The following is a 12,174-nucleotide window of genomic DNA, read 5'->3' as shown; positions in this document are numbered from 1 at the left end:
ATCATCTTCCCCATACCCCTAAGATACAGAGTTCAGCCAGTGACACAGGCGTCATGAAAATATTTGCCTGTGGTAATATTAATGTGCATCCCTCTATGGGTAAGAGCTGATCCTATAAAGTGAATAGTCGCATTCTCCCCATCAGAAAACCTCCAAGCTGTCTCACCAATATAGAGACTCTCAGTACTTCACTGGGATTCGCATTCACCTACGTTACAGGTGCCTGTGAACAGCTACGACAGGCAGACATGCACACCCAGCTGTACACATCACAATGCACAGAATTGCAGGAGGAGAAGAAAAGCAGAGAAACCAGAGAGAGAGATTATAAGCTTTCTTAAATCAATTGATACACTGGAAAAGGATGCAAGTTTTTGGGTACACTGTAAATCAATCTAAATCCAGACTGCTGTCTGTCATCCCACCTCTCCACTCCACAGCTGCGGCTGTGGCTCTGCTTCTCCCCTGCACCCCCAGCAGCGTTCAGGAGCCTGCACATATTCCAACAGTCAGGAAACAGATCTAGCTCAGCACCAAGTCAGCACAGACTCTGAGCGAAAGGAGAAAAATCACCTCAGCCTGGGTTAGACCGGTTTAATTGCCACAGAACTACTCTATGAAAATACAGTTTAAGTAAGCGAGAAGGATCTGATCTGTATAAGGTACAGGATTTACCTCGGGGATATTGAAAGAAGCCAGCTCCTCCTCCTCTCTCCTCACAATTCTTCCCTTGGGCCAATATTTCTGACCACAGAGTGACATGATCAGACACTTGAACTGACTTATCAAGACAAAAATTGGCCCAGCAAAGGTTTAAATTTTTAAAAATTTTAAAAATTTTTAAAAAGCCTGAGGGGCTTTTCCCACGCAGCCCTGCGAGGGGCCTGGCAGGGCCCTGGAGGCAACCTGCCCCCCACCGGGGAAAGCTCCTCTCCAGAGCTGCCCAGCCTCTGCCAGGGGCAGGCAGGGAGCGGGCGTGGCTGGAGGCTCTGGGGCTCAGCCCTGGGGATCGCAGCCCCTGGTTTTGGGGCGGTTCTGGGGGCGGCTCTGTGCTGAGCTCCGCACTGGGGTGTCCCGGCACCCTCCCAGCGGCCTGGCTGGCTGCGGGCTGCCGCCGGCTGAGGCTCTATGCTGGGATGAGGGTGCGTATCCAGCCTAAATGGGGGCAGGGGGAGCGTGGCTTTCTCTGAATGTTCCTAATCAGGTTACTGTGCGAGGGATAATTTTGTAAGGTCTCTCTCAAAATCCCTTTTTTTTCCTGAGAAATGAAGGTTGACAGTTGGAAATGGATGCTGAAAAGGCTTCTAAAAGTGGCTGAACTGCTGGGCCGGTTTTGCTGGCCTGTCTAAGCAAAGCGAAGTTCATGTCCTTTCCCCTTCCAGCCGGTGTATCCTGACCCTGCGGCAGTAAATCGAGGGGCAGTCACACAAATGTTCTTCCCCAGTACCCGCTCTGCCCGTGCGGTGACACTGATGAGCAATCTTTAGTTTGTAGGTCAGGCTGCATTTGATTCCGTGTGCTTGTTTATCACTGCCCTGGAGTCGTTCAGGGCAGAGCTGGTGACTGAGTGTGCAGTGCTAGTTCGTACTCACTGTTGACACTGACCTTTGGGCTTCTGCACATTTTGTCTGGAATAATGTTTTTTCAGTAGCAGTCTAGCTGCTGTCTAGCAGTTCCTGTCTCCTTGGTGAATTCTGTTCCAGGCTCCTTGTTTTCATGATGCCTGGGTCAATCCCACTGTTTCTCTGTCCTGCTGCATTAATTTCTACAGTCACTTTCTTTGGGTGGAAGAGTCAGGACGGTTCCACTGTTAAAATGCACAGACAGGGTCAGATTAAAGGTTGTTGCTGCCTCACCTCGCACATGACACGTGTTCTGGTTCTCGTGTGATGGGTAGGTATCGGCTTGTCAAATTACTCCGCAGAACAGTTCAATTCCTCAAAGCAGCGATGCTGATGGGAAGAGCTTACGTACTTCATTGCTGGTGGCTCTGTGCTTTTCACTCTGCAGGCTGGAAACATGATTTGTGAGTGGGCTGTGGCTTTAACAGGGGAAGGCAAAGCTGCTTCTCTGTGTATTTCCTTTCCAGCTCTTCCCTTATCCCCTCCCCTTCTTTCCCTCTCTGAGGCTGTTTTTGTGGTGTACTGATGAAATGAGCTCCCACACCAAACTGAGGGAAAGAGAAAAGGGGCAAGGTAAGAGGTGTCACAGTCCTTAGTTTGCAGATTTAATACATACACCCTGTTCAGAAAATACAGCGTGTCTGTGGGTCACTGTGTGGAAGGTTAAACTTTTAGAACAATGCAGCAATATTATACTTAGGTCAAGAAAGACGTTATTTGTGCATGTTAAAGCCAAAGGCATCCCTAATCAGCAGAACAAGTCGATAGCCTTCTCTGAGCGAGGACATCCCGGAGCAATTAGACCTTGAAGAGGGTACATTGCCAACTGGGCAAGCAGACTCAAGGTCCATGTATCCTTAGCTGAACTATCCCCATTATGGTGCTAAAATTCACACCTATAGGTCAAGAAGATCCTTGCCCAGGTGAAGACCCTTCCCTTGAGCACGTGTAGTAGTAGAGTATCGTGTCAGCAGTATTTGTATGTAAATTACTAACAAATCATTGTAGAGAGGATGGACTTGGAAAATTACTAACTCTGCAAATTTTGTGCATAAATATAGCATGAAATGTCCCGTTGGTGTGCTTGATATGTGGGACACCACCGAGCACCTAGGTTTGCGCAACCCTAAAATAAATAAGCAATGTCTCTCCCGAGTGTGTGATTATAGACCTATTGCACCCTGGGTGACAAATCTGCTTTTCAGACAACACCTGCAGATTTTTATTATTTATAGCCATTTCTAGAAATATAGGACTTCACACAGTGGGTTCACACGGTGCTGTGCTTCCTGTCAAATGAATCATTTCCATCCTTGATACAGTCTAGAGGTACCAAGTGCCACCTGATGGATTAAGATGGAATTGAAAGCAAGTGGTGCCCATGTGATGGTAATCCTGCCACAAGACACGCTGCTCACGGAGCTGCAGTGACTCTGTCAGAGGACAAGGTTTTCTGTGGTGTTTCTGTATGTGATACCCGAGGGATTTTTTTCCCTCTGTGTGTGTTTCTGTGCAGGCACATGCCTGAAGCAGAGGTGTTTCTCTGTGCTGTAAGGGGGACTGGTGACAGTTGGGTGGGTGGAACACGTGCAATCACGGAAGAAACTTCCTGCAGGTGCACTGCGGGGTAAAACAGCTCATCTGGTCATTTACTGCCATCGAGAGCTACCGAGTGATTGGGAAGATACTGGGTTCCCCCTCCTTGTGGTTGGCACTGGTCCTTACTGGGCAGCCTCCCACAGCAGCCAGTGCTGTAGCCCCATCAGTTGTTAAGCAAACATCTGCAGCTGGAAGGTGTGGTATGTTCCTCTGATTCGGCCATTCCCCACCTTGGGTAGCAACACATTTAAAATACCAAAATCTGCTCTTTTTATTGCTGTTAACATTCAAAATTTTCGTTTGATCTAGACAGCACTGTATCTGGAAAACATCATTGTTGCATTTTTGAGAATAAAATAGGTTCCCAACCTTCCCCCTGCTCCCCAAACTGTAGGATCCAGACGTCTTCCCCCACTCCTCTATGTGTAGCCTGGCTTTGTTTGTTTTGCTGCCTCACACCAAGAATACAGCAAACAGCTGAGATGTATGCTGTACGCTCCAGGCCAAAGGAAGTGTTAAATGGTCCCAGTTTATTTTACACGGCCACGCAGCCACGCAGCACGGTGTATTTGGGAAGGAACACCGAGGTGATGTATCAGAAGTTACTGAAAATGAGGTGATATGGTAGTGGTTTGTTTTCAGTGCCTGGTTCAAGAAAGAACGTACTCAACTATTCTAAGATATGGATCTATCAGAGAAAAATGAGTGCAAGGTAAAGAGCATCATGGTGCATTTACCACCAGATGTATGTTTTCATTTCATTCAAACTAGAAAGTAAACAAAGATTGTACATGCAGAAGAATTCAAATAACTATCTTTGTTTCCCAGTGAACGTACAAGCACTGGGGAGCAGTTTGCAGGATCAGAACGTCAGCCTGCTCTGGGTGATAAACCCTCCAGAGAGGAAAGAGAAACCCCACTTTTTTAAATACAGCTCTACCTACCTTAATATTTATTCTTGTTAGACTGTGTTGGCAGTCAGACTCTAAACATGTGATTACACCATTAAAAAATGAGATATTTAAGGATTATTTACGGTATTAAATCCTCTCACAAGCAGTGCACTCTATTGCCCTGTGTATAGTATAATGGCATGACTGGTAATTTTCCTCTTCTTTTCTCAAACAAGGATACATTTGTGAAGGTGAATCCAGGGTGCAAGTGGTGCCCCACGACACACCAACCTGTGAAAACCCAGACATCTGCTGTTGCAAACAGGAAAAAGCTACGGGCCCTTGCTTCAGACTCTGCAAAAGCTTTACCAAGCCCGAGGAGAGTGACAAAAAGCGAAGAAATGGCACAGCGTCACTACAGGATGGTGGGTGAGATTTCCATCCATGTTTCTCAAACGTAGCAGCCTCATTTTGTTTGCTGTGGCACTGGAACCAACCTGCAAGACCAGTGTTCTTTACTGCCCATGGTACTGTACTGCAAGTACTTTTTAAGTCCCAAATGAAGTTGCCAAAACTCTAGTTAAGCCTCTGCATAAAAACCTACAATTTTCCTCAGTGCATCATTGCTGTCAAGAGTCAAGTCCAGGTGTGTGGCATATCATTACCCACACCTCATTTAGGTATGATTGATTTTGAGTTCAGGCTTATCTGCTGTTAGAGATTTTAATTTTCTAGTCAAAATGGAAAACGCTGATTGTGTGCATTCTTCTTCTCTTTCACAGAGCATTGGACTATGTTTAGTAATTTGTTGTTTACAAAAATAAATTATGGGTGTCTATGAAGTTGGAGGTACTAACGTTCTTGTGGATGAATGTACCAGTGGAGGTAACTTTTTGCATTTAAATCAAGAGAAGTGTAACTTAATTTCACTTAAAATGGGCTCTTTTGCCATTATACCTTGAAGGAGCAGATTCTAACCTTTTAAACATTTAAAAAAATAAAATAAAACCAAATCCATGAAGAAGCGTAGGTGGAGCACCTGAGCTGCTGAAAGGCAGATAATGTCTCACTGATATCCACAAATAGCAGAACTTTTGCACTCATGGCCTTGAAATCCAGAGACGTTAATGTTAAATACTGGCAGCTTAAGAAGCTAGCAGTCAATGTAGAAAAGAATCTTTCCCCCACCACCCTTTTTTCCTTGGGTTTTTTTTTTTTTCATTTTAAAGTTGATAATTTTTTGAATACTGATGTATTTGAAACTTTGTCATATCCTAACCAGTTTATGACAAATGTGTGGCACTTTTCTGCTTAGAGAGATTGTGAGAGATTGAGTGGAAAATAGTTTAATGGAACAAGTGTGAAGGGATAGAAAGGGATAAAAAGGCTTGTATACATTTTTGCCAGTTTAGTGGTATGAAAATTCCTGTAATGAAATTCCTTCAGGCTCTGAAGGAACTGTGAAATGTGATCAATAAAAAGTTTTTCATGCTATGTAGTTGTGATATATGGAAGACCAGTTCTAAAAATCTCAATCCCCTTCATCCCATTCTGCTTTTGCCATCAGAGGAGTAATTTTTATGCTCCTTAAGGTTTATTGACTACACAGAAAGAACAAGTAGTAGGTTTTGGTCTACCTGGCTCCTGTCCCCCAGCACTCCTGCCGGGATACCCCACTCTAGAGCTTCTTGAGTGCAGAGAGATCTTCAACTAACACCTGTCAAAGCAGAGGACAGAGAGCTTGAGAATTAATTAGAAACTAATTTAACCCATTGTTTTATCTATAGAGCCATTTGTTTCTGAAGAAGTCCCTCGTGTGCTATGTGTGATTTTTTTTACAGTTATTTATTTGTTTGTTTGTTTATTTTCTGCAGACTGAGTCAGTACCACTGAGGGTGAGCCGGGAGGAGGAAAGAGGAGAAGAAACGAGATGCTGAGGAAGTTTTATTATGGCAGGAAATGAGACGTATGCACTAGCACGATCTGTGCATCCACTCTCTCTGGTAATTATTTCAAAGACTTGATCAAGTTGGGCAGAAGTTCGCAGTCTGTGTCTGTGTGTGCCCCCAGGAGAGAGCAGCAAGGCCTGGACCGGGGATGTTCCTGGGGTGCGGAAGGGGCTCTCCGACAGGCCGGTCAGACGGGCTCCCCACACCCGCTGCATGGAAATTCTGGGTTAACCCACAAACAGCCAGCCTGGCTGCTGGCAAGGTGCCAGACCAAACCGTTCTATCTGGTCCTCTGTCCCCACTATCGGGAAGGTCATGGAGGAGCTCCCACCCCCGGGCCCTGGGAGCCCCCAAGAGCTGTCCCAAGCATTGTTGGTGGCTCCACACCCCCCGCCGGCAGGCTGGGCAGTGGCCATGTCAGCGGGCATTCCTGCCCTGCCTCCAAGGGTTCTTCTTCACTTTGGAGACCAATCTTCTACACTGATCTGAACTGCCACATCATTTATTTATTTCCCCTGTGGAATGGCTGGAAAACAACGGACATATTGTGAGCAATCTAGACCAAGGGGCCTCACTGTAACATCAAGCTGCAGCTGTGTTCAAGGACATAAGCAAGGCCAAGATAGATTTAGAAACTACATTCCTGGGCAAAAGATAAAGAAGTTGGACTGTTGAAAGCAGGGTGCCTACCTAGTGGGAGAGCAGCGCGTGGACACCACACCGGGACCAATCATAGAGGGCAGCGTGAACAAGTAGCTTTAGCCTATTAGCAATAAGATAGCGGCACGTGAAGCTTGTGATAATGTATAAATTGCTGTGTATCCTTTAATAAAGTGGCATCAACTTGATCACATTGGTCGTATAAGTTGTGTCCGGGACTTCTGCATCAACATCCCCCCACTTTTCTTTTTTATATCGGTCCTTCTTCTCTGATTTCAGTCAAGGCTTTCTGGTTTTGCCACCACCCTGTGCACCCTCACTCAGTAATTGCAGGTGTATGCTGGGTTTCCCCAGTTGCTCTTCACAAGAATTTTGACATGTGAAAAGGCTCTGGGAAATGACTCGTTCTGTGAAGACAAGAGGGAAAAGGAAATGGAGGTGTTAAGAGCGACAGTGCAGTCAGTATCTCCCTGCCAGCCCTGCTCCTGCTCAGGAACCAGCTCCCGAAGGCGGGTGGGAGTGGCTGCTGCCATCGGTGCCACCCTGCTGGTGCCGGGGCTGCTGGGGAGGCCGGGGCACGGGATGGGGGAAGGCTCCTGGCCTCCTCTGCGTGCCGGCCCGGCTGGGGCTGCGTCCCCCTTCCCCCTGCCCCTTGCTCTGCACCGACAGAGAGGCCAGAGAGGGGCTCTGTGCGTGGGGCAGCTGGTGCGCAGCCCCCCAGGCCCCGCTGCCTGCTCTGCCTGCCTTCCTCCTGGCAGGGGGGAGCACTGCAGAGAAGGGGACGCTCTGCTGCAAGGAGAGGGCCTTGTCCAGCTGCCAGGGGGCCACGGGATGCAGCGACAGTGCTGCCCGGCAGCTCTGGCCACTGGCCGTCCCTGTTTCTCCAGGGCACAAAGGCGCCATTTGGTGGAGGGGCCGTGTGTGCAGCTGGCCCTGCTGAGGGTGGTGGCTGCAGCCAGGGCTCTCTCAGGACTCGTGCTCCCACAGCATGACACTGCCCTTGCTCCCCTTTTGCTGGAACCACCGCCTGCTACTCAGCCCTGCCAGCCCCGCCAGGTCTCTCTGGGCACTGGCCCGGGGCCCTGTGCCCAGGGAGGAAGCGTTCACACACCCCCTGCCATGGACTCCCAGCCAAGCCTGGTTTGCTCCCCGGCATCCTGCCCCCGCGCGTGGAGCGTACCTTCAGAGGGAAGGTCTGCATGGTGTGTTTTGTCACGTCATAGGTGAACGTCATGAGCAACACTTCCTCCTCTCCATCAGGGTCCACTCCCTTGGGGACATAGCACAAGGAGAGCAGTTCAGACTCGTCCCCACAAAGAGGGGACGTGCGCACTGGCTCAGCCCTGTCAGGTACCCAGCCTCTCCCGGGCTCCAGGAGCAGTCTGTGACTGGCCAGGGCGGAGGTGGTCCCCGCCTTGAGCCTTTTGGTCAAGAACCCTGAGGTGCTTTGACCAGAATATGTCCTGAGAGGGATGAAACCTCTGGAGCCCTTGATGTATCCCCACAGGGCAGCGCAGTGTTCAGCAGAGAGCAGGACACACACCCCAGAGGGTGCACAAAAGCCAGCAGGCAAGTCCCTGTCATGGTTTTTCCCCAGGGCCAGACCCCCACCAGAAGCACCCAGTAGAGACTTACGAAGACAGCGATGTCTCTGGGGGCGCTGGCGACGCTCCCAGAGACACCTCTTTGTAGATGTGCTGCAGAGTGACGGCAGTCAGACAGACTCGTGCTGGAAGCCTGATGACCACCTGGCCCTGGTGCCCTGGGAAAGGCCAGCAGTTCCCTGGGGACACATCCGGCTGCAACCAGAACGAGAGAGCAGTGAGAGGTGAGAGTGAGTTGGGGACAACACAACTGCTCGTGCCGCTTGGAGCACAGGACCAGTGTGTCTGGGGAGGCTATTGCAGCTCGGAAATGAGGCACCTGTGAGGACACAGACAGAAGCAGGAGGTCACCTTCCCTGCCTGACAAAGGGAGCTCTCAGTGTTATGGAAAAGAACACTGGTTATGAAACCACCCAGTCAGGACCTTACAGAAACACCTCTCTGCCCAGCAGCTCTGCAGGGCACCCCCCACCTCCCACCTCCCACCCCTGAAAAGGCACCGTTAGGGACAAGTGTGGAAAGGGGGTCACCAGGGAGAAAGTCTTTCACTCAGCTGGGACATAGGCCTGTGGGCAAGGTGCAGCAGTTCCGCTCAGTTCATCTCTGTTCCCCTCCTGAGGGGAACCGCTGATCTCTAGCAGGCCCAGCCCTGTGTGTGAGCTTTGGTTTCAGGAACCTGATCAGCACTGTGGGCTGGAGCAGCACTGCCGGGGGCAGAGGGGAGAGCCCTGAGGTCGGTCCCAGTTTCACAGGAAGGAAGGAAACCAGCACTGATGAATGAGTTGTGCTACGGTACCTGCAAAATAGCATCAGGAGGTTTGGATGGAAAGAACAACCCCACAACCCTGCAGCCCCAGTTCTCTCTGCAGGTGTAGGTCTCCGAAGTTCTCTGCGTGTCGATGGTGGCACCTGTAAGGAAGGGAGAGCAGGTGACTGCAAGAGGCCACAGACCAGGAGCACTTGGTGCTCAGACACTATTTCTGGTGCCGCCAAGCAGCTCCACATCTGTCAGTGCTGTTCTCATCCCCAGGCCGTGGGGGTGCTCGGCTGCGCGGGGCAGGGACAGCATCCCTGTGCCTGGTGACTGCTGCTGCCACGGCGCCACGAGGAGAAAGTCTGAGGGTGCTGGGAAGCAGCAGGCGCTGGGGGAATAACAGCAGAGCAAAGCTGTGGGCTCACTGCGTGGGCAGCAAAGGGTGACCCAGCCGTTCCCTTTCCGGATGCAGCCAGAGGAAGAGCCCCTCCATCAGCACAGGAACATGTGCAGGGGCAGCGCCAGAGGCACCCGCGCAGGGGCCAAGGGCAGGACTGGGAGGGAGCCCAAGAGAGCTGCTCTGCCACAGCCTGGTTCTGGGACCCCATGGAGCATTTCAGCTGCCCCATTTTGGGGAGCACAGCCTCCTTTGGGGAGTGCTACAGACAAGCACAGGGCAAGGAGACAGAGCTTCTAGTGTCCTTACCAGAGCTTTTCAGGGCCCAGTCATATATTGTGATATAGACTTTCGAAGGCACTGCCTGGTTGTCTTCCTGAACTTCCTGGAAAAGCTGTGAATGAACACAGGAAAGGACCATGTCAGTGGGCAGTTCAGCGTGGCTACTAGCGCCTGCAGAAGCAAAGGGTCAGTGTCAGAGGTGCAAGTCAAGCCTCGTCCACAGAGCCAAGAGACACTCTGCTGCTGGTGTGAGCCACGAGGACTGAGGAACAGTATCTGTGGCTGTGGCTATGGCCCCGAGGAGTGTTGATGAGGGTCCCCACCCTCCTGTCCCCACCCTCCCATCCCCACCCTCCATGCTCCGCAGGTAAGCCAGGAGATGGGCTCAGGCCCCGCCAGCGATGGGTGACCCCATGAGGACGCCTGGGTCTCACCACTGCCTCCGGGGCCTGGCCAGAGCAGCCAGAGGCCCCAGCGTGCCAAAGGAAGGCTGTCGGATGCCTCCACTGCCTGAAGCAGCCCAGATAAACTGGGCCCAGAGAAGGACCTGTGCAGCACAGAAGCTCACCCAGCAAGCCCCTGGCAAAGGCTGGCTTGCTGCAGTCAGCAGTCTGAGCCCAACAACCCCCCCAAGGAGTGCTTTCTCAGGGGTTCTGCCCAACCAACCCTCCTTCCCCAAAATGCAGGGTCACCTTCTTTGCACTGTTGAGCTCCGCCCTCAGCCGAGCCATCTTCTCCAGGGGAAGCTGCCTCTTTTGGGTTTGCTCTGTCAACAAAGTGTGCAAATTCCTGCAGGAAGACAAAAGCCGCTCTTGACAGAGAGCTGCCCATCTGGGGAGTGTCTGAGCTCAGCAAGCAGCAGAGACACGTCTGCTTTCCCAGCTTTGCATGTGCTTCCCTTCCTCACCAGGTCGAGCAAAAGGGAAAGGCAGGAGGGAAGTACAAGAGCCCTGGCTGTTAGGAAAATGAGTGCAGGTAGCACGAGGTCAGCCAAGACTTCTGCACAGACCCAATTCCAGCTCAGGAAACATCTCCTACCGCAGGGTCTCCAGGTGTGCTGCATACATGCGTCTCAGCTCCTGAAAGGGAGGAACACTCTGTTAAAGTATCCACTACCAGAGCTGCCAGGGTTTCCCAGGAGAGGCTTCCCTAGGAAGACACGGCAAAAGCTTCTGCTTCTTTGGGTCATCCTGCGTGGGAGCAGAAGAGCCTGTGATTTATCCAGCCACTGTCAGCAACGCTCCCTTGCAGGAGGTCCCTGTCCCACCAGAGTCACCGACCTCCACCAGTCCCGTTGCGCACTTGCTCCACGCTGGCAACGAGGTCCAGCAGTAACCACCAGCTGCAATTCAAATCACCAAGAGACAGTTATTTGCCTGGGGTTGCTGGCAATGCCTGCAGTCACCTTGTCTCCTCCCTGGGGGCTGGGGCAGCAGGTTAGCTGAGAGGTGGGTAACGCGGGGTGCAGAGAGAGGACGTGCCTCTGACCAGGAGCCATCCCCCCAGGCTTGAGGGGACTGCACAGGCATGCTCTTCAGGCGTGCTCAGTGCCCCAGAGCTGCTCCCCATTTCCCCTCACTGCTTCAGTGAGCACCGAGACCAGGCTGCACAGGCTAGGAGAGGCACCTCTCTACCAGTCCCCCTGCACAGCCTCTCTGGGAGCCCCCAGTTTGGGTTTGGAAATACCTACACCCTTCTCTCACAGGTTTGCAGACTGAGCAAGCCATTTGCACCAGTGGCCAGAGCAGCAGCATGGCTGGAGACTCCCAGTCTTACTGGTAGTCCAAAAGCAAGTCCCAGTCAAGGACATACCCAGGAAGCACTTGGGCCACGGGAGTTTCCACACATAGTGGCCCAGAAGGAAAGCTGGCCAGCAGAAAGCTGGCACCCAGCATGTTCGCTCACACAAACTCACCAAGAGCCACTGCGAACAACAGGAAGGCGGCTTGCAAGAACCTCTTTGTGAGGCCATCTTTTGCCTGAAAAAGAGGGAGTCCTGTGTCTGTCAATGAGCAAAGTCTTGAGCAAACCCCGTCACAGGTGGATTTCCATTTTCAGGCTGAAAAGCCTCTGTTTTGGAAGCCTGCTGCTGATAGAGCTGACAGAGCAGCACCCAGGAGGAACATGATTTCCATGTGCACACTGTTCCAACACTGCCAGCAGCTCCCGCACCAAAGTTTGGGCCTCTGGCAAATGTGTGGGAGCAAAGCTGCAGAGGGGCTTGGCTCGAGCTTCTCCCTGAGAACGGCCACAGCATGAGCAGCGCCCGGCTTCGATGCCCAAGTGGGACCCCCGAGCTGCTGGCTGGGGAACACCCCCTGCTCTCCCTTTGGAGAAGCGGGCACCGAGTCCTACGCACTCCCTCCCTGGGGCAAAGAGCAGGGCAGCCCCCACTTCTCCTGCCACTTGGGACA

At 51.6% G+C, this 12,174-nt stretch overlaps 1 protein-coding gene across 1 annotated transcript; it reads right to left on the bottom strand.

Annotated features, from left to right (window-relative positions):
* Positions 1–8,354: 8,354 nt before the first annotated feature.
* On the bottom strand, positions 8,355–11,289 carry LOC141932958 (SUN domain-containing protein 5-like). The gene is made up of 7 exons (XM_074847212.1): positions 11,166–11,289; positions 11,041–11,102; positions 10,799–10,839; positions 10,453–10,549; positions 9,788–9,872; positions 9,124–9,236; positions 8,355–8,522 (listed from the first exon to the last, which is right to left on the bottom strand). Exons 1-7 carry the CDS (start codon positions 11,287–11,289, stop codon positions 8,355–8,357), a joined length of 690 nt encoding a protein of 229 aa, XP_074703313.1.
* Positions 11,290–12,174: the final 885 nt, after the last annotated feature.

This window comes from Strix aluco, chromosome 21, assembly GCF_031877795.1.
Source record: "Strix aluco isolate bStrAlu1 chromosome 21, bStrAlu1.hap1, whole genome shotgun sequence".
Classification (NCBI taxonomy): domain Eukaryota; kingdom Metazoa; phylum Chordata; class Aves; order Strigiformes; family Strigidae; genus Strix; species Strix aluco.
The sequence above is the reverse complement of the archived record's forward strand: the minus strand, read 5'-3'. Positions and strand labels throughout refer to the sequence as shown.

Coding starts and splice junctions, on each gene's coding strand:
- LOC141932958 (XM_074847212.1), bottom strand. CDS start 11,289: ATGCCTGTGCAGTCCCCTCAAGCCTGGGGGGATGGCTCCTGGTCAGAG. Junction 10,550..10,798: donor GCACACCTGGAGACCCTGCG/GTAGGAGATGTT, acceptor GTCTTCCTGCAG/GAATTTGCACACTTTGTTGA. Junction 8,523..9,123: donor CTCCTGATGCTATTTTGCAG/GTACCGTAGCAC, acceptor TTCTGGTTGCAG/CCGGATGTGTCCCCAGGGAA.